Genomic DNA, 26,097 nt, shown 5'->3' on the forward strand with positions numbered 1-26,097 from the left:
AAACAGCATGAATCTTTATTTCAAGATTGCTTCATTACTGAAGTCAATAATTAATCAGGCTCTCAGTAACCAACCTCTAGTATTTGCATAATGGATCTAACACCAGCCACTCCGTTTTCTCAGACAAATGAGAGTTTTGCACAATATTTCGTATCTATGTCTTAGCCTTATAATCATATTTTCACATCTTAGCCAATGAACTGCAAGACCTGGATTCACTGTAACCATTGTGAATGTCTGTTTGAACCTTGTTAGGTTTTCTTCAGTAGTCTCTGTAGGTTTCTTTGAATCTGGAGAGCAAAGAAAGATCACATATCTCAACAAAGGCTGCAGTGTTTCTAGACTTACATTATCTTCCCCAACAGTTTGTTATGATGAAATGAACCAACCTTGTTTTTCCAGGAATCAATTTCAATCTAATTGTAAACATAGGCATGATTTTAAAAATGTTTTTAATAGCCCTTACCCATAGAAAAGTAAATTAATCCATAGCAAAAGCTTTGGCAGAAGTTCAGTAAGTGTGACATTTTAATTGCTTATAATTAATCAAAAGGTTTCCCTCATTTTAGGATTAGACTGAATCATGTGTGGAGTATAATGTTCTATTTACATTCAGTTCATAATTTAAAAGACACTGTGATTGATCTATTGCGATCTTTGAGTCAGTCTTAACTGCATTTCAGTCTTAATTCCACAGTTTATTTCCAATGTCAGACCTAAGAAATAAAGTAGTGGTTTTATATCATGTGGGCTGACATTCTGTGGCCAGTTCCTTAAGAAGCAAACTAAATTATAATCAGTAGGTCCAAAGAGATGGCTCAGTTACAATAAATGTTTGATTAATGAAACTGTTTTAATGAACTGACTTAGTGAATTTGGTACAGATAGGAAATTTTTCAAATAAAAAAATATATATTAATACAAGAATGGGGTTTTCAAGTTGGCACCTTTTCTAATTTCACAAGATTCATGGATAGAACAGAATAGATCTCAGCATTGTCCTCAGGATGTAAGCTGTGATGGTCATCTCTGAAATTGAATATTCAAGTCAAATTTAACAATAAATTAAACTTTTTGTTATAAGAAAAAGAGGTCAGCTACTGAAATCTTTCAGAATAATATCAGAACTAGATCTTGGCATGCAATGACCTTACCCACTGAGAGAAAGCTCCGTCATAGATCTTAGAGAAGTCAGTCTTTGTTCCAGAGATATTATCTTGAGAGCCATGTAGCATGAAGACAAGACTAAAATGAAGACTCTGCATGAGCACACCAAAACAATATAATGAACTATCTTCTTTATTCTATAAGGCTTTAATATCCTTTTTCTGAAGAAGAAAATTAAGAAGTATTAACTACTAAATGGATGACTTACAAAATTAGGTAGACCATCAGAAGACCGTTAAATGAATATTGCCTCATTGCTTTTACATCATATGCACATTGTTCATGTTCTTAAGGATGAAAAAAGAGAAATTACTCAATAAATCACTGATTTGCTCTAATATTCCATTGCAAATTGTTGTATTGAAGATTGTTGTTTGGCTCACTTGCTTGCTGTGGGTAAGTGACTGATACACTGTCTTGTTTAACCACATTTTTAAACACTTGAGAATGTTTTGGGTACTCTGCATGACAATGTGAAAAGTATCATTGGATTTGTTTGATAGATGATTCACTAGTAAACATTTTAAAATTATAATTATTTCACTAATATTAATTTATAAGGTCTTATTTGTTTCCATTTTTTCAAGGAATTAAATTCCACGAGAGACCTGATTAAAAAACAAACCTGAGAGTTTCTCATACTCTGGCAAATCTGGAGAGTCTGAACTACTACTGTCCCCAATTACTTGTCGTCTATGACTCACTGGACCATCCAAATTGGATAGGTCTGCTGTAAAGTCCTGTCAGGTCAAAAAGACAAGACAATTCATGGGATACTGGACTGAACAATTATAGAGTGAAAAGTCAGAAAAGTAATTTTGAAAATGGGAAAAAGTCCCATGTTTACCAAGGGAAGTGCTGAAGGAATTACTCTGTAGTTCCTGTGTGCTGAAGTGGGAATAGAACTGTTTCCCAGACACTTGTCCTGCATCCAGATATGCACTAGATGTTAGTAACTGTCCTGTTCAAAGACTTAAAAGCAAGAGACTGAAAAAGAACTGAAGCTCAGAGTTCCTGATCTCTGTGTGAAAACTACAAAAGCTGGAAACAATTAAGTACTGTCATCTGCATCATGAGACAGAAAATGCTTTATTATCGGATGCACTGTCAGGTACTCACTTCCAGATGAAAGCATACTGACATCAAAACCTTGTATGTGGTATCTCGGGACAGGAGTGATACAAAGACATACTGGAAAGTCATTAAAATCTCAATTAGGAAAAAGAATTGCTCACTTCATGACTTCATGTTCAGTAATGAAGTGAAAGCAATTTTACCTTCTCTTGTGCTGTGGTGATAACCAGTGCATTGGGCACTAAAATGGCAGTTTTTGTTTTCTGTATAACTTTTACAGATGTAACTGGAATAACAATCTGAAATTAAAATAATTGAGATAAATGACATCCTGAAAAACATTATTATTAAACTATTGGTACTTATCTGTGAAGGACATTTGTATACCTTAGTGTCTTTGCCAAAAACTTTGGAATGGAAACAGATCCAGTTATCAGACACAAAAAGTCTTCCTTGGTACAGAATATCTTTCTGCAATGCACAGGTGTAACCTATTGATAAAGGACAAACAAACAAACAACAAGACTACATTAGATTACAAGATTACATTACTTTTTATACAGTACATTTATGAATAATGAAAATGACTGAATAACATAGAATCACAGATATGATCTATTGGGTGGCATTAGTTCATTGTTAACAGTAAGAGGTATACTTACTCTGTTTCAACTGCTCATTCTCATTGATGTCTTTAAAAACTTTGTGATACTGGTTGTTTGTCCGGAGAAACTGAAAAATTATGTAAGAATAACTGATTTGATCCTTTCCATTCAACAAAACAGATTATCAAATCTATCATTTAATGTATAAGCAAGAGTATCAGCGGCATGTTAAAAAACGCCATCATTTCAAGTTGATTTCGACAGCTAAGAATAAGGGTGGCCAAATCTGTGTGTAACAAAAAGTCTCTAACCTGACATGACCGAAGCTTCTTTCTTTCAATCTTTGACTCAGTATCACTTTGTAGTTGTGACAATATTGAAGGGTCAAATGTTCTGGACCTGAAAAAGATGAACAGAGCACAGATCTAGGTATATATATATATATATATATATATATATATATATATATATATATATATATATATATATATATATATATATATATATATATATGTATCGAGAGAGCGAGAGAGAGAGAGAGAGAGAGAGAGAGAGAGAGAGGGAGGAATTAATCTTTATTACAACAATGAGCATATAATATCTGACCATTTTTCTCATTTGAAATATATAATCAAATGGCTTTTACCTAATTAGTGTAGGTTTTCTTCTTCTTCCCAAAATGTCTGATTCAGTGTCCATTGCCAAGGGTGCATCTGACTGTGTCGTTTTTCTTGACCTCTCCTCTCCCCCATTTTCAGCCTCATGGCTAAAGGGTTATTAAATAAAAGTGAGCCTCATATCTAAAGGGTTATTAAATAAAAGTGAAATTCATAAGTGAAGCATTTTCATTTAAGTGATTTGGTGGGTAAATCTAGGTTTCAAACAATAAAATAGCATGACTGGCATCACTGAAGCATAACTGAAGCATCACTGAAGCATCACTGAAAGAGGCTGGTGTTCATTGGATGTGTTACTGATGTCTCTCTATTAGTTATCCTGCCCAGTGGAGTCTTAATATTGTCAGTTGTTTACAAGTATATCCTTCCAAGTAAGACATACTGAAGTAACCTCATAAATCAAGTAGGCTACCTTGTGTGTAGTTTTCACTGGGGTTGCATCAGTGTAGATAGCCTATTTCCAGTGAACTGGTTACTGAACTATATATATATTCTTATAAGGAGAATTTTGAATAGTACAAGATAATGTTGAATTTCCAGAAAATCAGTTATCATTAGCTGATGTTAAGCTACAAAAAATGAACAAAATGAAAAAAAACAACAACAAAAGGTCGATCGTTTATTATCATGATACACTTTAAACATAATACTAGACTGTACTGTTATTGTCACTTTGAATCAAAATTGTACTTTAACCTCCAGTTTGTTTTGCTTTAAAGAAATGAACGTTTGTGTTTGCTTACAGACATAAGACAAAGTCCCCTCAGTGTTCATGAAGTAAATAGCATGGTGTGGGCAGCCCTACCTGAACTCTTTGCATGCTATCTGCTGAGAGATAAGATCATTTATACAGCACAATGAAAATGTGTATCCTAGCATTTTTTACCCATATGGGCTCACTCTTTCATTTTACACTAGTTTTGTCCTGTGAAACTGGTTAGCAACATCAAATGTAACAGGATGTAAGGAAATAAAAGAGTGCACATGGACTCACCATGGTGGTTCTAGCACAGTCTGTTGACTAGGTGAAACAGAACACGTTGGTCTGTCTGAATTGAAGCAGTTTTTGAGGACAGAGTCATCGCAGGTTAAAGGATTCTCCATCGAAATTGTGGTATGACTCTTCTCCCTCGATAAAGTAGTTTGACAAAATTCATTTCTGTTTTTGGATCTTAGTCAGAGAGGAGGTCTCTGACCCAGAAACCATTAGTTAATAAGTGATTTGTGACTCTTCTAGATTTGTAAATACTGAAAAAAAAAACCTACAAAAACTGGAGTGGCTATTGTGGGTAAACATTATACTTATACAATTCTCAGAATTTAAATCTCAACGATACTGTACATGTACAATTCCCCTGTAAGTCTTTATACAGTTATTACATTTGATTTGAAGACACATTATGCCATATTAATTGCCATCTAATATTACTAAGAAATAAGGGAACAAAGTTATTATTATTATTATTATTATTATTATTATTATTATTATATACTACTACACTGGGCAAAACAATTTGAGCTCTTTTTTTTTTTGCTTCCCAAATTTGCTGGCCCTTATAGTATATTTTAAGCTCAGTTTGAATATGTTTTTAGAATTCTTCTGTCACATATAGTTTTTAAGTGTGTAAATATTACATTATACAATCATATATTACTTATTCATACATAAGGCTGTTATTACAATATGTAGAGTAGTACCCGTATTTAGCTTCAGGAATGTCCCTCTCCAGTGTCCAGCAGTAGTCTGTCAACATAGAGGGGCTCCACTTTCCTGGATACCAATTTTCCATACATATGAGTATATTGGAGGGGGAAACATATGGGTGATAGAGAGATGTTGAAAATATATTTGCATGTTTGCATATTGATTTCACACTCTTCACTTTTTTTTTTTTTGCATCTTTATACATCTCAGAATGCTGGTCTCATATTGAATAAAATGCTGGTCTGCTGAACGTAGTAAATTAACTACGTACAAAAAAGTGTCGTGCAGCAGCCTAAAGTCCTTCTGGGTAGTTCATTTGATTTAACTGCTAGTTATTAATAATGAGCTACTTTGACTGATCAGTTCGTGGAGATGAACACACACTGAAACACTTGTGCGTCTCACCACTAGGGACCGCGCTTGTACTAAGAAGCAAAAGTGAACCCGATTACGTGTCTTCGTGCGTCACAATCATTCGTGTGCAGAACAGAGGCTTCACGTCTGCCCTTATATTGATTACCAGGAATAAACTGCTGATTCGCCTTGTCACAAGAATCAGGTTTGACTCTTTAAAGCGGCACCTTTTCTTTCCTTAGTTTATCACGGCATGGCTAAAAATAGCCTTACACTGACGTTACATTACCTAAGTGAGCTAAGGGTCACTTTTGAGCATGCACGGGTGAAATGTCTGTAAGTTATAGGCTGGCTAGCTAGTGTTATTGGGTTGGTTGTTTGTTTTTCTTCTTTTGGGAAGATTGCATTGCCGAAGTGGCACTGTAAGGATCTCAGTAAATCCAATACCCGTCGTCCGTCTCTCCTGATACTTTCATGCTGTTAAGTTTTCAGCTATGAACTTGGCGAACTTGTTATACTACAAAAAAACAAAAACAAAAAAACCCAACAACAACAGAAAAATACCCCACCAAAATCGAGATGTTATTTTGAAATGTGACCGACATCTTATGATAGCAAATTTATTTACATTGTGTGAAGGTCAAAAAGCACGAGCTCGCGCTTAACAAACGCTTGTAACTGGCTAATAAAATAAATCAATAGCCATTAGTCAAATTGTTGATATATTTTGTAAGTAGTAATGTAATAAACGGAATAATTTAATTAATTAATCATTTTTAAAAAAATCACCCCAGGTCTGGCGGGCCGCTTTGCAATGATGAGCAGCTGGCTGCATATTATTCCTTACTTATAGAACATGAGATGAGAGTAAATATCAACTTCATTAACTACAATCCGTTAAACAAATATACTGTGTGCTGTACATCCCAATGAGAAAGTTAATTTGGTAGTGAATTAGTCAGTCAGATTGCATCTTGGGCAGAATGAAAATTTAGGCCCCCTGACCTACAAATTGACTGAGCTAAAAACAAGTGTAAAGATTCCCAAATTATGAAGCAGGGCAGTTTTGATTAGGCAAGATTTTGGCAATTATTTGGCCATGCAAGGAAATCTTTTTAAAAACATTTTCTCAGTTATTTTTTTCATTCTTCTATTTCAGTTCATTAGAACATGACAAGTGTTCAGATGAGTGCCACAGATGAGATGGTTGAGGGGTTCCTGGATCATGCATCCAGGGGTGACTTAGTCAGAGTTTCTGACATGATCTGTTACTCCAGTAAGCTACTCAATGAAAGTGGGAAACAAGGCTGGACAGCCTTAATGCTGGCCGCAAGAAATGGACACTTTGATCTGGTGAAGGCTTTGCTTTCAAAGGGGTAAGTTTGTGAAGTGCCACATATATACTTGAACACTGAGGCTAGAATTGGTGTTATAAATATTGTAAAATAAAGCCAGGTCTTATGGCAGTTCATTTTTCTTAACAGGTGCAATAAAGACTTGAAGAACAAGTCAGGCCAGACTGCTCATGACATAGCAAAATTTTGGGGGCACAAACATATTGCTGATTTGTTGGTTGGTGATGGGAAGATTCGTGATATCCTGCCAAGTACGGGAGTAACAGAGCATGAGAACTACTTTAGTAGAGAGTATCTCAGCAGAATGAGTGATAAAAGGACAGACTCAGGATGGCTTTCAGCTAAACAGTCCTCTCCAGAGACAGTGTTTCTTCTCTTTCATAACTTGGACCCACTTGTCACCTCTGGGCCAGAGCACATGAATAATAGTCAAGCTAAGTTGAAATTGTGCAGGCTGAAGAGGGACTCTGTGGGTGTTCTACTCAAAAAGAGTGACATTGTGGTTGTTTTTCTGGGAGTAGAGAAGCAAGAATGTTCATCCCTTTCATCAGTATCAAAAGAAGAAGATGGACTTATTGCATGGTTTGCTTTGAATGTGGAGGAGAATCCGTCAGAAATCCTCAAAATTGAAGATTCACACAGTTTCTTCCTTCAGGGGCCGATGCCAACATTGCTAATGCTAAATGAAGATGAAGGAGGTGGGACATATATTAAATTTCATTTGGATGTAATCAGTGTATTATTATCTTTGTTGTTGTTGTTTTTGTTTTGTTGTGTTTAAGGATGTCCAATTGATAGAAAAGCATGCATCTAGATCTGTCCTAGAGTCTCATGTACTACGTTTTGCATCTTTAATCCACACGCATTTACAATTATTTTTATTTTATGAACAGTATTACATCCATATGAATACTATACAGTAAGATGATTATTTTGGTTGCATAGGTATAATTGCACAAGCCAGGTCTGTCCTTGCATGGCACAGCCGATATAGTTTTTGCCCAACGTGTGGGGGCAAGACCAAAGTGGCTGAAGGTGGTTACAAGAGAACCTGCTTGACAGAGGGCTGCAAGAGTCTTCTGGGCATCCATAGTACATGTTATCCTAGAGTTGGCAAGTAACCTCCAAATTGCTACTGCCATCTAACAGAAATGAGTCAGTGTCATATTTAACATAACATACATTTTTCTTGTGTCCTTGTACTTCAGATCCTGTTGTGATCATGTTGGTCATTCACCCAGATGGGAATCAGTGCTTACTAGGAAGGAAGAAGACATTTCCTCCAGGAATGTTCTCATGTCTCGCTGGTTTCATTGAACCAGGTAGACATAAATTCCCTGAAAAAGAGATCCGTATTTGTGCTAATATAGCATCCATTTCAAATCTATCAGCATTAATCAATCAGGGAATTCAACAGATACCTTACTGAATCTGTCCCTGATTTTAAATCCATTAATTGCACAACTGAATGCCTGGTATGCCATTATGTCTGATTCCTAGGTAGGAAAATGCTGTTACCCATGTTTCTCAAAATACACAACTCAAAATTCCTTCTGGAAGACATGTTGATTATAAAATTGTTCACTCTTGCTACAGTGTCTTATAAACAGTTGGTGTGTTGGGTCAGGTGAGACCATCGAGAATGCAGTAAGGAGAGAGGTCATGGAAGAGAGTGGGGTTACTGTCGGCCCTGTCCGGTATGTATCCTGCCAACCTTGGCCAATGCCCTCATCACTAATGATTGGCTGCATTTCAGTCGCAGTGTCAACAGATATTAAGGTTGATAAAGATGAAATTGAAGAGGCTCGCTGGTTCACCAGGCAACAGGTAAGAGTCCGTTTTACAGAGAAAGCCTCCAAGCACTGTTCCTCTACATATGAATACTCCAAGTGAGAATTTTGTCATTGTGCTGTAACTTTTCTATAATTTTGTGATGTAATAACATATTGTCATTCATTATACAGGTAATAGATGCTATTGTGAAGAGTAGTAAAGCGGTGCTTACCATGCCTCCAAGACAAGCTATTGCACATTATCTAGTGAAACACTGGACTTGTCTAAACTCGAACCTTTGAAAATAATGTTAAGCATTATATGTCAAAAATGTATTTGCAATGAAAATGAAACAGTCTGCCAGACTGTGAATGTAATGAACTGTAATTATACACAGGATAAGTTGTCAAGTATCTTATGCCAAACCACTAGAGCTTTGTATAGGGTCCAGCCCTGTCACTTCATGCCAGCAATTATGACATTGTAAGCTCTTCACATGGGACATCAGGTAGGCACATTCCTTTGTTGCTGTTCAGCTAAATTAAGCCCAAGACACCTCCAGAAGGCTCCACAGTGAGGTGTGGCATCCCAGATGCCACCACCATCCAAGCTCACTTTTAAACCAAGCTGCACCTCTTTAAACGTAAACCCAAACTGTCCTCCCTGGTGAATACATCATTAATGCATTCTCAGTGCCACCAGTTCCATATGGGCTTTATGCACTATACCAATAGCAAACACAACTGTCCTGCCCCCACACAAACACGCACCACTTATGCGTGTTTAGTTTCCAAGCATTCAACAACACCGCAGATCTATACTGGCCTACCTGGTGACTAAGTCCATGTCCAGCCCCAGTGGCACCATTAATGCATGCTCAGTATCACAGCTATCCTTAGTTTAAGGCCTATAAAACTAAACTGCACAAGCATCCTATCTCCTACCTAATGTGCACCTGCCATTCTCTCACCGCAGCCACCAAATCTGTGTACTGCAGCTGCTTCCTTTCAAAAGCTTCATCAACTGCATTATTAAATGGAATTGTTATCTCTATAAAATAATCCAGTTACATTGAATACATCATGATGTCTGGCCACAGCATAGCTAATGCAGTACACTGGGACCAGTAGTTTTGGGGTGTTTTCCTGTTTCTGATTTTTCTGCAATTTCCAGTCTCACACTTCAGGCCATCTACCCATATTTATAGCTTGCACTCGCTCTCCAATACACTGTACGTCACACTAGTCATTTATGCAATGTTTTTCTAACCCATCACTTCTATAGCAGTACATAAAATATTACCTAAATGGATGTATGCAACTCGAATTAAAAATTATTTTTTTAATTGAATATATATTACAGTAGTCATAAATGTATGAATGAACATGATCAGGAAAATACGACCCTTATGCAGTGGGACAATCGGACATTTTTTTGTGCAATTGTGATACAATGACCTCTAGAAAAATGATTTCAAAGTGCTTTATTGTGATAATGCAACAGTTTAATAAACTGCCTTAATTTTAATCCAAAAACATTTTTGCTTTTGAAATGTGGTTATATTATCATGAATTTCCATGCCATAATGTACTGCATTGCACATAAAGCACCACACAAGTGAATATGTACACAATAAGGCAACATATATACATCATATACACACATTAATGTAGCAGTGAAAACCAGATTGACCAAAGTGAAATGAAAGTATTGTACATCACTGCATAAATCATGTCAATGAGAAGCATGGCATAGTTTCTTAAAGATGCAATAGCCAAGAACCGTGATGTAATCTTTAGGTTACTTTCAAAGTTTATACTAAAAATAAATGACTGCACATTTTGCACAGGTAATTTATGATGCTCACTGTGCTCCCAACCAAACTCAGTATTCAAAAATGTTAGCTAGCACTACCAAGTAGAGGACAATTGACAACATATTCAGAATGACCAGGAATCAGGGGCAAATCAACATACTCAGTGAGACCATGGGGTGTCAAAGAATTTTCCACATTAACAGAATTTTCTTCAGGACAGTCATGAGGTGGGTAAATCTTGGACAGAAATTTGTCTTCATCAAAATCCTCTTCATCTGACATTTGGTACTCAATTTGTATAAGAGACTTTTCAATCACTTGATTAGGCAATGTGAAATCCTCCAGTTTTAGCACACTGATGATGTGGTCTCTCTGTCAAAGAAAACATAATTATAAGTTCTTCCTCCTCTGCTCAGTTTATATAAAGGATTTCATTTTGCCAGATTAGTTAAAAATGTTCTGTATTGTAAGGTGTTCCTCAGCCTTTTTGGTTTTTCTGTTAATTAGCTTTGCACCAGACTCATCAGAACCAGGAATATCCCAGCTAGTGGAAAAGCTTTTTGACATAGCACTAATGCTGAGGAATTACTATTCAATTCAGAGGCGCTTTATTTATTTATTTCAGTTCTTGCTTGAAATGTATACTGTGTGATCACTTTATTAGGCACAATTCAATTCAAGTTATACCTACTAGGCTGTAGTACATCTTACAGTCAATTGTAAATTGCAATCCACCAATTGCGCTATCACTATTTTACTCTGAATTCAGTTGACTGACTGTGTCCCTGTACCCTGTAACAGTGTCAGCCTATTTCATAGATGACCAGTTTTAGACCAAAAGGCAGGCATTGTTTGGATACTTTTAATTAAATCCTAAACTACTAAACCCAAAAACATAGGCCTACATTTTGTCAGCATTTATGGTCATTTAAAAGTAGTTTTACAGTGTTTATTTGTTAAAAGCTTGGTTTTGGATCTACATATGCCACAAAAATGTGTCCCATAAATCTCCCATAGGCTTAATTTAAAATTTTGGACCATAAGTAAACATTCTTTGTACATGTATAGTATATATGTATATGTAGTTGGATATGTATTTTGCATTAAAAATTACAAAAGTAATAATAAACTTTTACATTAAAAAAAAAAAAATTCCACATAATCACATTTTATGAAAAAGGCCACTGGAAACATGGCATACTTATAGAGAAAACAAGTTACTACTAGCGGTCAGTAACTGACCAAAAAATGGTCATAGGTTTATAGGAACAGGAACAGAATAGCTTTACTTAATTCACTAGAATTAATTCACTAGAAACTCAATGTAAATGAACATCACCACCATAAAACACTCTTTTACTTTAGCATTTTTAAAATTCATGTAATGTTTACTTTTTTCTCTACTGATACAGTAGCTGACATGAGAATAAAAACCATTTTCAGTCCTTACCTCATGAAGCGAATGTAGGAGCCAGTGTCCAATGAAACTATGGCCAGGGTTAATAATGTTGGAGGAGGAGTCCTTGTAGCTATGAGATAGGAAATGTATTAAAGATATAAAATTGTTCCACAATCAGTAATTAGAATTTTTTATTTTTTTTACATGCATAAGATAGTACAATCAAGATTTCCATTTTTGTGTCATTTTACTCTACATCAAATAAATGAGTATATTATCAGATTTTGTGTCGCTGAAGCCCTCAGCTTGACAGGTGCCACAATAGGTCATCAACAATAGGACAACATCTTGAACTGTACCATCCCGTCATGCCTGATCATGCCAGATGGCATTTATTATCAGCTGAGTTACCTGGAGAGCTAAAGCCTGGGGCACCACACTGGTAGCCACCAACTCCCCACTGAAGCACACCTACCCCTATTTCGTCTGCCAACTCAGAGTGGTTTTCTGTAATGTGAAGCAGGGTAGGGCATGCGGTAGAGGTTTGCTAAGATCTAAGAGTCAACAAACTGGTACCCTCCTAGGTGCCAGGTTTATCCTCTGTCTGAGGAGGAAAACCAGGTCATGGAACAATATCAGGAGGCTCTAGCCCAGGTTGCTACAAATGGGTGCTGGGCACCCAATAGTCATTACCAACCACAAGAACTTACAGTACTTGTAGGCAGCTAGGCAAGGCCTGTGGTTTGTCTTTTTTTTTTTCTCGCTTCACTTTCTCCATCATCTACAGGCCAGGTTCCAAAGACACCAAGGCCAAAGCTCTTTTGTGCCAACTCAGTCCAGAGATCAGACACACATGACAATTGTCCATGCTGCCTGCCTCCTGCTTCCTGGGTAGCATTTAGTGGGACTTAGACCGTGCCATTAACCAGACCAATCCACATCTTCACTCTCCTGCTGGCAGTCTTTGTGTACCCTCTCAGTGCCACTCCTCCCTCATCATCTGGGCTCACACCTCCCTGGGGATGGGACACCCTGGAACACGTACAGGTGACTTGGTATCAAGACATTTTTGGTGGCTCTCCATGTAGTGAGACGTGAAATATGAGGCATCCTGTGATGTCTGCACCAAGATCAAAGCATCACGCATCTCCACTACAGGCAAACTGCTACCTCTGCCTGTCCCTGAAAGGCTGTGTTTGCATCTTGATGTTACTTTTGTCACCAGTCTTCCCGTCTCAGATAGTACCTCACCACCATCCTCACCACTGTTGACTGGTTTTCCAAATGGTTCGGTTTGTGCCTTTCCCTGCTCTTCCTACAGTGCTCGGGACAATCGGCATTCTCTTCAATCACCTCTTCTGGTAATTTGGGCTGGAGGGGTTACAATTCACATTGCGGATGTGGAGGGAGTTCCTGAGCAAGCTGAATGTCATGTTTAGCCTAAAACGTTCCTCAGATATCTAGATATCACCCCCAGTCCAACAGGAAAGTGGAACAAGTGAACCAGGCCGTCCACCTGGAGCGCCAACGTGCCCTGGGCAACTATCCACCAAGCTCAACCCATTCAAGAGCATTTTGAGTTTCCAACCCTTGCTGTACCCCTATAATGTCCCTTACTCCATTCACCAAGCTGTCCAGACTGGGATGAGTACGGACCCTGAGAGAGAAGCTGGATGCTGGCCAGTTGCATCCTTCCACTGCGCTCAACCATCTAAGCACATTCCACTCCATTCATGAATGTTCCCTTTGCTCTTTACGCATAATTCCAGCTGACATTTGTGACCAGTGGCATACTTCAACTTTCAAAACATGGCATGAAGTACATTAACATAACATTACCTGGAAAAGGAATACTTTAGAAAATGGATATGATACTTACATTGCTCTAGACAGAATTGAGAAAATACCAAATCCAATGATAAGAAACACTATTGGGACAACAGCTTTAATTATTCCATCATTTTCTGGGCAAAAAAACAAACAAAAGATGTATATACTTTATTGACTGAAATTAATTTTCTTATTACTAATGTATAACAAGTTTATTTTCACTAATGATTACTTACCAAGAAAAGGTGTAGTAAATTCAATATTTGTCTTTGAATAGTTACCAAAGGTAGTTTCTCCATAAATATACACAGAGTACTTGACATTTGTCTGCAATCTGTAGAATGTGTGGGTCCACTGATGTGGAAAAACTACTAATGCTGAAGAAAGGAAAAATCACCTTCTCAAAAGAAAATTAAGTGCAATTATGTCTTTAAAATAAAAATATTTTTTAAATTAAATGAATACCAAATTCAGGATCTTACATCTTATTTCATGTAGTCCTCTTAGTGCAAGTCTGTATTGAAGAGTACTAGTGCTTGGGGCCTTTTCCTGCCAAACCCACTTGACTGTCACGGATGTTTTGGTCACATTCACCAGTTTTAACTGGACAATGTCTAAAAGAGCTGAAGCGACCAATAGCACACAGTACACCAAACAACTCCAAACATCCGAATATGGGTTTGTGAATAATATCCACCTTCACTTACTGCCATGCTTCAGGCTGGCCTGGACTGACGCTGGAGGCCCACAAAGTGCGTCACAAAGGGGATAAACACTGATGTTGTAGGTCTTTAATGGTCTGATGCTGCCTGAACCATGGCAGAATTGGGGGAAGAAATAGATTTCTGTTAGTATTATTATTACAGGTAGAGCAGATGATAGCATATAATGTAATATAAACTTATTTCTTGCACTTCCAAGAAGGCAAGGAATTAAATAGGTGCAAAAGTGTAAAAAAGTGCAATGGGTGCACCTTTTTGATATATACCAAGTTATAGAAAACTTGGTACATCTGTTGCCTGAATTACCTGGTAGAACAGTTGAAAATGAACCATTAAGTCTTTTCCACTGCTTTGAGGCAACATCATGAAAAGGGAACCACTCAATGGCAAACTCAGTAACATTCATAGCTGTCTTCTCAATCTCCCATCGAATCCTCAGTGAACTAGCTTCAGCAATGGCCCAGAGTCCTTTTACTGCAGGCAACCCTATTAGACATATTGTATATAGTACCTTGGCATAAATAACGGAAATGTTTTATAGGTGGTTCAGATTGTTTACATATTCTGAATTTCCTCATTTCAAGAATATGGTAGGCCAGAGAACATACTGTCAAATGTGAAATGAGGAAACTAGAATATAAGTTGTATTCTGACTTGATTTTACTTGCTCCAAAAGCCAAGTACACAAATATTAATTATATCAAGAAATAAATAACTACTTTTTGAACATATGAATCTGAAGAATACAGCAAAAAGTAAAGATAACAAATATACTAAAATGTCTAATTTCCTGTGAGGCAGATAAAACTGACACTTAAACTGCATTGCACAATCAGGAAAGGGATGTGAGTTCTGTGACCCATCAGTAGCAGTTCAAAGATGCTATCCTACATTCTCTTGCAAAATACAAAGACTCAAAAACACGTCGATAAAATCAGCTCACTTTGATAAAATCCAGTACTGATTCCAACATGTTGAGCTGGAGAATGTCCAGCAATATTGTAGGCCTTCACTGTTATATTGTAGTTTCCTACAGCTATCTCTAAGACCGCCTTCAGATCAGTAGTGTTAATTATTCTCTTCAGAGATGCCCGTTTGGTTGATGTGTAGGTCACCTCATATCCGAGAATGACTCCTTGAGCCACACCTCTCTCTAAAGACTAATAAATATAATTACATTCATGTCATGAAAACGTTATTAATAAATCAAGTTATTTATAAGTCCACATTGCAACCAATCTATTATATGACACTGTAACTTTGAACTACCTTCCAAAGAAGTACCAGCTTTTGAGTATCAAAGTTGTCATCTAATGGCTCAACACAGTAACTGACATAAGGTGGTGCAGTTGGTGCTAAGAAAAAACAAAACAAAAAAAAAAAACCATTTAGTGGAATAACTCTCCAAGAAAATATTTATAGAGATATTCTCTCCATATTAAAACTTAGAGTACAGACTCCATCTCTACCTACCACTCTCTAGTGTCATTGCTTGGTATTCTGCACTCCAGTCACTCCATAGTCCATATGCTCCTCTGCAGGCAATAGTAAGATCGTACTGGCTAAAAGGCTGCAGGCCATTAATAGTATACAAATTCTCAGGAAATTTCTCCTCAAAGGGAATAACTGAAACCTGAACAAGGAGTGGGGTATTCATGTGAAGCGCATTCCAATGTTATTATTTTAATGTAGTTATGCTATTTGACCTCAAGTGTGAGATCTGGAAAGTTCTCAACGATTGCTCTCCAGGAAGCTATAGCTTAGGCTAGAATCTATTTACATGTTTGAATAACAAACATACAAAGACAGTCATGACACCATTCTACAGCTATCTACACTAACAAATTTAATTAGACATTCCACCTGCTTTGTTAACCATTTGATTTTTTTGAAAACCATTTGAAATTTTACCACAGTCCAGAATTTTGAGGTGGACAATTTGTAGAAGATTTGACAGGCACTGCTGTGAAATTGACCAGTCATCCATGTTATAATTATTGAAGTCTCTGTTGCATTCACAGACATGATAGTTGGACGTGGAGCTTGGGCTGAAACCGAAACAATGATACAACATAATTAAATCAACTGAAATCTACTCATAGGTAGGAACTAAACCAGAGCCATATCCTTGTATTTGTAAAGGATTTATGTCAGCGGCAATATAATTTTTAGCTTACTTATGTTTGCAATGGATATTGCATAGACCTCAGAGTACATTTCTTTTTTGTCGATGATGTTTTTTGACTTTATGATTAAATTGAAATCGGCAAGTGGGTTGAAAATGGAAGGACAGTGACTGAAGGCTGACGTTCTGAAATATAAAAAAACATAACATCCCAGTGATCATCCAAGGATAGTAAATGTGGGTGACTGATTCACTTTGATAATGGTGGCCAATGCGTCAACACTGACAGCCTTGTTTTCATGCGTGCACAAAGACTTGGTGTGAAAATATGGGAAGAAATTGTCACTAATTTCATCAAGACTAGTCACTATCTGATATTTTCATGATTGCATTAGAAATAAATGCTAAACATATGTGGTAATTACAGCAGAATATGGAATATTCTTAAGTAAACCACTCCTGATACTGCCTTGACATTTTCATGTTTAGCCACTGTGATCATTTCAGATGGTTAAGAGGTATAATGTCTAAAAAGACAATGATTAATCAACACACACTCCTATTTGTGTTCCATGTCATATAATCTTTTTATGCATAGCACTTCTGAATATATCTGCATGAAAAGAGCAGTTGTCTTTTGTACATCCCTTATGACTGTCACATAGTACTTGCAACATAGGTGCTTTGCGTCATGAAAACGGGGCAGTGATTGTTATCTAATATAGAACATTTTGCCAAAGCCAGCCATTTTGTGGTTAGAGGTTTTATTTAGCTCTATAATTTTTATAACCTTGGTTTTAATTGTGCTTTAGCAACCAAAGAACAAACATTATTACTTTTTTAGAAGTACAAAAACATTTTCAAGCATCAAATATCTGTATTTTGTTCACAGAAAAAAAGACTAATTCATGCCAAAGAACATGTAATCTAATGCTTTCCTCACTGCATAAATTCACTCTCAAGTGATGCCTAAATGTCAATAAAAAACATGTACTTACTGGCTGAAAATAAATGAATTTATAATCTTCGCATCATCTAAGTAAATCCATTTGCAGACAAAAGATCTCTCATGGACAAGATAATGACATGATGTGTCCAAAAACATTTCTGAGTTGGAGTAAAATACATACATTACGACATGAGCAGGGAATACATTTACAATGGGATACGAGTTTAGTGATTATGCACAATGAGGAATATGAGAAAATCCAGACTTGGGATACAGTATACAGTAAATGTGTGTCCCTGATTTTAAAATGATTTGATTTGACAATGGATTGATTTACTGGATTATTTGACAACTAATAACACTATACAGTGTTTTTGCCATCTAGTATACTTTATCTCTCTTATTAAAGAACAAGAAGTGTTTTACCTTTCCCTTTTAAAGGCTCAAAGCTACAATCCATAATATCCATGACACAGACATTTCTTCGGCTCTCGCACAGTTTCAGATCATGACCAGAGACAGCGAGTTCTGGTAAAAAATGTAAAATTAAGATAATTGCATAAATAATGAGTTAATTTAATAAATTCCCCAGTAAAGCAAATACATAGAATTGCTCGAATAATGCATTCAGCAAAATAGTGATGGCATTTGTTGAAAATACATATAGCATCTGACACACACACAAACACACTTTATACTTTTCATCTTGTTCAGATCAGTTTAATTATATTCATAATTCTTATATCACTTTTTTTTGGTTTTCATAGGAAATCCATGAAATAATAATAAATTATTCAGTTAGTTTCTGATGCAGTTTTCAGATTTCCCTTCTCCCACTAAATTTTACAGTAATGGGAGAACCACACATTAAGTTATGAATTGAGTAAAACAAAGGTTCCTCATCATTACATGATGTAATTTCTATAAATAATATGAGAATATATTTACCTTTATAGCTGTCACTTTTGAGTTGCTTTCCAGGCCATATTAGGGTAATCCCATCTGCTTAGTACACATGCATTTTAAGTGAGTTCATTTTATTCATTTTTTGGGGGAAAAAAGGAAATATTTGTTGGATCAATTCTATTCTACTCACAATGACATAAGGAGACGACACAGGAAAGTAGGTAGAAAGTATGTCTGCTGTTCATGCTTATCTTGAAGTTAACCTTAAAAGAAAAGGCCTTAAAGTCAAAGCAATATTGTAAAGAATATGACTGTTTTAAGGCTTAAAGAAATTCAGACTAGCAACAAATTTTATTAAAAACTAAAGGTTGCTAAGACCTCAAACCATGGAAAGATTTATGTATTTGTAAGGTATATATATTCATATCTGCATTCTTTATACACAGGGAAATAAACACCTTTACAGTTATAAAATCTAATAGAGAAAACAGTTTATTAGCATACTATAAAAATGACATTACAGAATAATTCTCTATAAAATACAGAATAATTAAAATAACAGAATAATTCTCTATAAAATCTGTAATTTAGAACAATCTTTTTATGGCTTTGTTTTTTTCTTAATTTCTTTTTTTCTCAACTTAAATTAATTTGTTCATAACTTATTAACATGGTTAACTGCCCAAGCAGTAGAAAACAGTAGAATCTTAACTATATAGACATGCAGCAGCATGGAGCAGTAAGACATAGTACATATAATAATAAAAAATAAAACACCTACTTGCCCTTGCTTGTGGTCACCATGCACTCTCTTTGGCACAGTCAGGAAAGCAAGAAGCATCTGTAATGAGCCCGTTGTTTCTCTGACTACTACAAGACGTCTCTGTGGTTAGCACGGTTAAAATTACTCAATCACAATGAATCACATGTTGAAAGAAAGATATGAATTCGAATTTCATTTGCACTTTTCTTACATTTCTGGCTATTAGTACAAAGACAAAAAATAAGGTGGGGAATTTTTTTAAGTTATAGTGCATGTTTGCAATCACTTGCAGTGGGGATAGGTTATAACACAATCTTTTCAGTCTGATATCAAGCAATACCAAGACTAGCATTGTTGTATACAATATATATAAAAATGATTGTATATAATAGTTTTACGTATATATTTTCTTGTCTTCCTGTTAAGTAAAAGCAACAAAAGCATGTTTTCTTGTTTTTTCAAAAAATGCCTATTTCAGTACTTATTTCTGGCACTTGGATGGGGTTTTTGCTCCATCCAGGAAAGAAAAACAAAAATCTTACCTACCAAGGAACATTTGGATTTAAATGTATACACCTTAAGCTTTATGCCATCAAAACTTTAGAATTTAAGTAAAGCCTCAATATGTAAAAACACTTGAACAACAATGGTGAGTTTGTTGAATTTAAAATAGCAGTTTGAATAAAATATCAATTTAACCTTTAAAATTTTTTTTACTAACTGGTCCTCAAGATGGGTAAACTCAAAGGCACTGCAGCCATTTGCCTCATTTTGTTTTTCTACATTTTTCTATCTTAAAGTTGTGCATTTATGTTCATTATCGGAATATTATGAATTACACTTTTTAATTGCCTTGCATCAACATATAAGCTATTTATATTATTTATTTAGCAATGCAGCAATACGTTCCCAATACATTTTAATTCTGTAATGTGAAGTCTCATGCAGTGCTCGCCAAGAAGCTGTACCCATTTTCTGAAATATAAATAACAGCTTTCCTTCTGTTTCTCTATGCACTCTTTCAATTTGGATACACTCTGCACTGAGTGGACAGGTTTTCCATGAAACCTTTTATCATTATTTGTCTAAGTTAGAGACAGCAAGACAATTTACCATCAACAACATTTCAAATTTAATCAGGAATGTATCACAATAACTCCATGCACTTACAACTTAAATACATCACCTAGTTTATGAACTGCTAAAGTAATCTCCCCTGAGAGGTGGAATTTTTGTCTCAAAAAATGTCCAATGTATTCACAGTAAAATATGTCACAATACACCCATATCTGGACCAAGTTCCTTTGAAAATTTGCATTGCATGTTGGAAGCCTGGAGTGCTTAATAGCATGATCAAGCCTAGACCAAATCTCTTCAATACTCCGTGGTGCACAGTTAACTTCAAAAATAATCCATTTCGCTCTCTGGTGCCAGTGAAGTCCATATCTCTGAATAATCTTGTGGAACTGCCTGGAGAATGACTGAGTTCTCTCAGTTATTTTCATTTTATGTGAAAAGACACTCCATGACCTTTTACATTTCTTCGGCACATCCTTAAATTGTACCCGACCGTCTCCAAAAATATCTCCCAAGCTTCTTACCAACGTCCTTTTATCTTTTGTAAGTGTTTCTTTCTCATCTGCGCAATCTCTCTTAGAAAAATCAAATTCTGCTCCTTGCTGGAAATACCCTGAATCTTTCAGCGGTGTTGATGAAATTACAGGAGGAGCGTTTTTAGGTTTTAAAGGCAAATACAAGTCTGCACCTGAAGGATACCAAGGTGTAAATACTGGCAAGACGCGACACGGAAAGTCCTCCAATGTTCTCTCTGTCAGGAACACCCAATCGTTCAGTTTATCCTGGTCGCTTCTGTAATGCATAAACACATCCATGCAGTCCCTGTGCAGCATTAACTTTGCGGTTTCTGCTTTAAGAATAATTACAGCTTAAAAATGTGTATTAAACTCTTGTGTTGCGTGAAGTTAACTATAGTTTGGCTAGAGACTTGGCTAGCTAGCTCAGTTAGCGGTTAGCTCACCTAGCAACCTAACTCTTATGTGGCAGTTGCGAGGTTTCTATCTTATAAAAACTGTTTTTATACGTTTCACGCAAGGCGAAGCCCATAATAATTTCGCGAATTATTTTGGGGGGTATTTTTGCATCTTCCAACATATGCGTTACATGAACACAACCAGCTAACGTTAGCTAGCTGCCCAGTTAGCTTCCCGTGCGTCTCATGTTTTCTTCTTCTACGTTTGTTGGCGTGAAAGTTGCGCTTCGCGCCCCCTACCTGAGACCGCGCAGGCAACGGTACACAACAAATACGACCAAGTGAAACGAACGGTTCAGAGCATGGTGTAACTACAATTACTAAACACAACACATTCATACAAATATCCTAAATTTGCAGACACTGATGTTTACTGTAAGAGGAAAAAATAATAATTTACCGAACGGATCACCTCCTGTCCAGCAGGGGTGATGTGGTAAAACTGGGAGAAAAAAAAACTGTTTCCTGTTTCTTTTAGACGCTTCAGCGAAATGTGAGGTTTCATTTAACATATTTTCTGTTGTTAACGCTAACATTATATTATATTTTAGAGAACAGACATCTCAGAAGATGGCTCATTTGACAAGCAACTCTGCTGACAAAGAGAGGTAAGTGATCTTCTGAGAGGTAAAACAGCTTAGTCCGCACTAAGCAAACGTGTACAATCATTAACAGTCCAGCTAACGCTAGCTAGCTAGCTAACTTAATTTGATATATATATATATATATATATATATATATATATATATATATATATATATATATATATATATATAAAATATTTCAATTAAGTACAATCTGGATGAATACAAATAGAAAAAATAAGCGAGAAGGTTTGTATAGTGTGCAGTCTGATGGTTGGTATTGGCGTTACAGATGGCACAGAAATGACTCCTAGCCCATAGAGTCCCGCATTAGTTTTAGATTGCACATTTACAGTTAGTGATGCTTGCATTTGACAGTATGATATGGGCAAAAAAGCATTTGACAGAGTTGAATGGATTTACCTGTTTGCAGTACTATCTAGGTTGGAGTGTGGTAATAAACCTTTTTGATCTATGGACCAAAAGCTGTTTCTCACAAATAACGTAATTTCTAAGCCATTTGGGAGGCTAAGCCTATGTTTTGCAGCAGACACTAAGGCTGCCCATCAACTGTGTTATTGTTTGAACTATCCCAGAGCCTTTGGTAATACCATATGCAGCCCAGGCAAATTTTACTTGTTTTATAAAGGGAGATTGGATAGTTTCGTACACAGATGGTATTCTTGTTATTTTTTGCTTCGAAATGCTGTACCTCTGTGCAGTAATTGGATAAATATATTTGGGTAATTTTTAAATTCTAAGGTAAATGAGCATAAATTGAAATGGAGACTACATCTAAAATTTGAACTCCATGAATGAATGTCATGATTTAAACATACTGTTTCTTTTCAATTTGTTATCTTTGATCTAATCACAATTCTTCACAACTTGTAGGTTCTTGTGTATATACCCAGCTTACATCAACAGTAAAAAGACATTAGCAGAGGGCCGAAGAATACCAACTGAGAAGGTGAGTGCTTTCCACAAATACTAATAAACCCTACTACAATGAAATATGTGTCCTAAGCATTTCTGCCTGCCACAATGGTGCCTTTAAAAAAAAAAAAATTGCCCTTTGACTCTTTCAGTAAGGTAAGGACTTCACACTTTGAAACAGTTAAAACCTATATCTACTTAGAGTAGATAGAATGGAGAGAGCCCCACCTCCAACATAACAAAAGCAGTGTGGGTTAAAAAAATAAATAAGTCATACGAAGAAGCTTAAAAAAATTGACTTCGGTGCACTTGGTGTTTTAAAGCAAAAATGAACAGTTGGCACCTTTTATGCACAATTGTTTAGGGTGTTTTTGCACCATTGTGCGTATTCTGAATCAACTGTAATTCATGTAGCCTTTCAGTTTTATTTTTGAGTTCACGATTGTCACCACTCATTCTTATTATTGCAATTTTACTTCTTTGTTTAGAGTGTGGAAAACCCTTCCTGTGCTGAAATCAGAGATGTTCTAACTGCTGCTGGAATGAATGTCTATGTTGAGGTACTGTTGTGTGTTGTAGGCTTCAACACTTAATTAACATTCAAGTTCCTGAATTGGACTTAGTATTCTTTGAAATGTGTATACCACAGAGAGTCGTTTGAATTTTAAAAATTGAGCAGTCACAAAAGTCTTGAAAATGAAGCAGTAAAATGAACAAATTAATTGCTCACTAACCTGTGTTCTCAAATATAAGAACCATGAAAGGTCTGAACGCTATCATCCACCAGAGGGCAGTGTAGAGTCCGCCCGTTATGAGCTGGTCAGAGATTCCGATCTGTTTGGTCCATGAAGTAATACTGTAATACTGTGGTCAGATGTGTTCACATGTAGTGCTTTTCTCCAACTGCCACTGCCCGTTTTAAGTGAAATCCTACAAGGACCGGATGCAAGCTGCACAGAAGGCAGACGCCTCTAAAAATCTCTGCATCTGTCTGCTTTTTTGGCAGAGTGGAGTGCTTTTGAGAAGATTACATTCCTTTGTAAGACAGTTGTAAGAACTATAACATGGTGTTTCGAATCATCAATAGGCAGGTAGCTGACTGTTCGCCATGGATAAATGTGGCAAAAAGAATTATAGCATCTAGCTGGTATATTTAGATACAAAGCAGAATGGAGTGGTCCGTTGTCATTGTTAGTGTGTGTTATGTGAGCCATGTGGGGTTTTTTTTTGTTTGTTTGTTTTTTTGTTTTTTGCACATTTACACAAAGAGAAATAATGTATTCTACTCAAGAAAAGTGCCACATGGGCCACCTATGTCTGTTGTTTAATATTTTTTGGAATATTCCCTTTGAATCCAAACTCTTACAAGTTTTACCTGAATTTCCTATCCCTAGCATTCCAGCCAAGTGTGCTTCCCATAATCTAGTGGATCAATGTAAAATGGCGACCTAGGTCTGCTTTTAAATTTGCATTGCTGTCCAGAACAAGATGTATCCACGGGAATGGAACAGAGACGGACAGTTCAGAGGAAGAGTGCGAGTTCAAGTCAAAAAAGAGGATGGAAGCTTGTGTCAAGACAAGTTTACCTGTAGTAAGTATTTTTGTATTTTTTGTATTGCTCCATCACATTAGATTACTGCCTCGTATTAGAATCAGAATATTTATTTGGAAGTTACCAGAGGTTCGAGGAATTTATCTTGTACATGTGAAACATTGAATCTTTGATCTAAGATCAGTTAGATGATGCCAGTTTTTCCCAAATGTCACTCTGAAATATTGTCACTGCAAAGTCATCTTTAACCATTAGAGGGTTTGTTAATTAAATTATCATTGGACTGCTGTACATGATTCTCATAGTTTGTTTTGGGATTATACAACCTATGTGATATTTTCTGCTTACTGCTTTTATCTTTATTGGATGGTATGATTTTTCTTTTTTCCCTAAAAATGTTGCACAGACTATAACTATATACTTTTCCTCAGTTGCTGTCAACAAGCTTCAGTCTAAAAATCCATAAAAAGGAATAACTTTAGTTGCTTACTCGATATCTTCAAATAGTTCTCAATCCACCCACCTGTCCTGTTTCTATTCTGGTATTCTGGTCAAATTCAGAGCTGGGGTTTTTCAGTTTCAGTAGACAATATACTTAACTAGAGATGAAATCCTTTCACTGTTTGTTCAAGTAGACCACTACAGCAGTGGAGTGCTTTGATTATCAAAATCTGTATAGCAAAGTTTAGGTCTACAAAATGTCAAGTTACAAATTGCTGTGCCGTTATCCTGATTGTAAAAAAGAACAACAGTTTCCATTCTCCACATGATGCTTCATGCCCCAGTTCATGAAACGCTGATTCATGCTGTTCACGGCAATGTTTCTTGCTTTTGTAGAAAAAGACATTATGTTTTACGTGGCCGAGATGATTCCCAAGTTGAAGACGAGAACACAGAAAAGTGGAGGTGGTGACTCAGGAGCACAGCCAGGAGAAGGAGGGAAGAAAGGGAAGAAGAAGAAGAAATGATTGCTTTCCCTCATTCCATTACATCGCTCGCGAAGCTTTTGTATGTATATCGCTCATGTCTGGTCAATGCAAAAACAGGAGGTGAACGTTTTGCCAGAGTTTACTCTGTTTATATTAATATTGTGACTGTTTATCAAACATATAATAAAGTCAGAAACAAGAGGACACATTTTCAGGCCTTTCTGCTGTGACTTTCCTTTAGGACATTAATATTAACATTATTTTTCCAGAATATTTGGGCTGAGAAATCTGGGTTTTTGTTACCATAGAACATGCTTTGTTGTGACTATTTAAAAGAGAATTTTTACAATATGTTCAACAACACAGAATACTGGAATATTTAATCCATGTTTAATTATACTTTTTTTTTTTAATAAATGAAATGCATAGAAATCATTGAGTAACCTTGAATTATTACTAAAAGCAATTTAGTAATTTAAGTGAATCACCTTGGGAGAGTTGTTGAAGCTTATCTTAATAGCTGTGATTTCACACTGAGTTGTTTTAATTCATAATAAATGTTTGTCTTTCATAAGAATAATAATAATGAGTAATAATGGTGATACCATGTAGCCTATGGTTCTTAATGAACATGCAAATGATAGAACAGAACTCACAACTGCCAATAGGGTAAAAGTAAACAAGCATACTTGTTGTGCAGAAAGCAGGTTTAACAAACCTTAAATTAACCTCCAAATCTGAGATTAACTAATTTGACACAGAAATTTTTGATATTCTATTTTAATATAGATTTTGTAATCCAAGGGCAATTTACTTTAATGTTAAC

General features: G+C 36.1%; 5 protein-coding genes across 9 annotated transcripts; 2 read left to right on the forward strand and 3 right to left on the reverse strand.

Annotated features, from left to right (window-relative positions):
* Positions 1-251: 251 nt before the first annotated feature.
* Positions 252-4,627, reverse strand: LOC113571070 (GRAM domain-containing protein 2B). The gene is made up of 14 exons (XM_035522175.1): positions 4,518-4,627; positions 3,493-3,612; positions 3,158-3,245; positions 2,904-2,973; positions 2,629-2,732; positions 2,445-2,540; positions 2,287-2,358; positions 2,015-2,092; positions 1,793-1,907; positions 1,551-1,628; positions 1,376-1,454; positions 1,155-1,259; positions 948-1,035; positions 252-290 (listed from the first exon to the last, which is right to left on the reverse strand). Exons 1-14 carry the CDS (start codon positions 4,625-4,627, stop codon positions 252-254), a joined length of 1,242 nt encoding a protein of 413 aa, XP_035378068.1.
* Positions 4,628-5,700: 1,073 nt separating this feature from the next.
* Positions 5,701-10,060, forward strand: nudt12 (nudix (nucleoside diphosphate linked moiety X)-type motif 12). Of its 2 annotated transcripts, XM_026999823.2 has the most exons (7): positions 5,701-5,787; positions 6,742-6,958; positions 7,067-7,635; positions 7,883-8,050; positions 8,146-8,259; positions 8,565-8,764; positions 8,902-10,060. In XM_026999823.2, the coding sequence occupies exons 2-7, from the start codon at positions 6,753-6,755 to the stop codon at positions 9,010-9,012; spliced, it is 1,368 nt and encodes a 455-aa protein (XP_026855624.2). In that variant the 5' UTR covers positions 5,701-5,787; positions 6,742-6,752; the 3' UTR covers positions 9,013-10,060. The 2 variants fall into 2 exon arrangements, with proteins under 2 accessions (XP_026855624.2, XP_026855625.2); XM_026999824.2 differs by lacking the exon at positions 7,883-8,050.
* Positions 10,061-10,178: 118 nt separating this feature from the next.
* Positions 10,179-19,298, reverse strand: LOC113570988 (interleukin-31 receptor subunit alpha). Of its 3 annotated transcripts, none has more exons than XM_035522083.1 (17): positions 19,239-19,298; positions 18,648-18,720; positions 18,500-18,553; positions 17,978-18,079; positions 17,601-17,709; positions 16,655-16,788; positions 16,389-16,525; positions 15,951-16,110; positions 15,747-15,832; positions 15,421-15,637; positions 14,784-14,963; positions 14,463-14,564; positions 14,238-14,378; positions 13,992-14,132; positions 13,805-13,889; positions 11,977-12,055; positions 10,179-10,898 (listed from the first exon to the last, which is right to left on the reverse strand). In XM_035522083.1, exons 1-17 carry the CDS (start codon positions 19,296-19,298, stop codon positions 10,611-10,613), a joined length of 2,148 nt encoding a protein of 715 aa, XP_035377976.1. In that variant the 3' UTR covers positions 10,179-10,610. The 3 variants fall into 3 exon arrangements, with proteins under 3 accessions (XP_035377976.1, XP_035377975.1, XP_035377974.1); XM_035522082.1 differs by having other exon boundaries at positions 18,500-18,556; XM_035522081.1 differs by having other exon boundaries at positions 18,648-18,735.
* Positions 19,299-19,352: 54 nt separating this feature from the next.
* On the reverse strand, positions 19,353-21,457 carry zgc:101664 (uncharacterized protein LOC450064 homolog). Its single transcript, XM_035522084.1, has one exon. It carries the CDS (start codon positions 21,128-21,130, stop codon positions 20,387-20,389), a length of 744 nt encoding a protein of 247 aa, XP_035377977.1. The 5' UTR covers positions 21,131-21,457; the 3' UTR covers positions 19,353-20,386.
* A 277-nt stretch (positions 21,458-21,734) lies between these two features.
* On the forward strand, positions 21,735-25,703 carry srp19 (signal recognition particle 19). Of its 2 annotated transcripts, XM_035521792.1 has the most exons (5): positions 21,735-21,878; positions 22,749-22,824; positions 23,279-23,350; positions 24,273-24,381; positions 25,180-25,703. In XM_035521792.1, exons 1-5 carry the CDS (start codon positions 21,841-21,843, stop codon positions 25,308-25,310), a joined length of 426 nt encoding a protein of 141 aa, XP_035377685.1. In that variant the 5' UTR covers positions 21,735-21,840; the 3' UTR covers positions 25,311-25,703. The 2 variants fall into 2 exon arrangements, with proteins under 2 accessions (XP_035377685.1, XP_035377687.1); XM_035521794.1 differs by lacking the exon at positions 23,279-23,350.
* The last annotated feature ends 394 nt before the right edge of the window (positions 25,704-26,097 follow it).

This window comes from Electrophorus electricus, chromosome 23 (genome assembly GCF_013358815.1).
Source record: "Electrophorus electricus isolate fEleEle1 chromosome 23, fEleEle1.pri, whole genome shotgun sequence".
NCBI lineage: Eukaryota > Metazoa > Chordata > Actinopteri > Gymnotiformes > Gymnotidae > Electrophorus > Electrophorus electricus.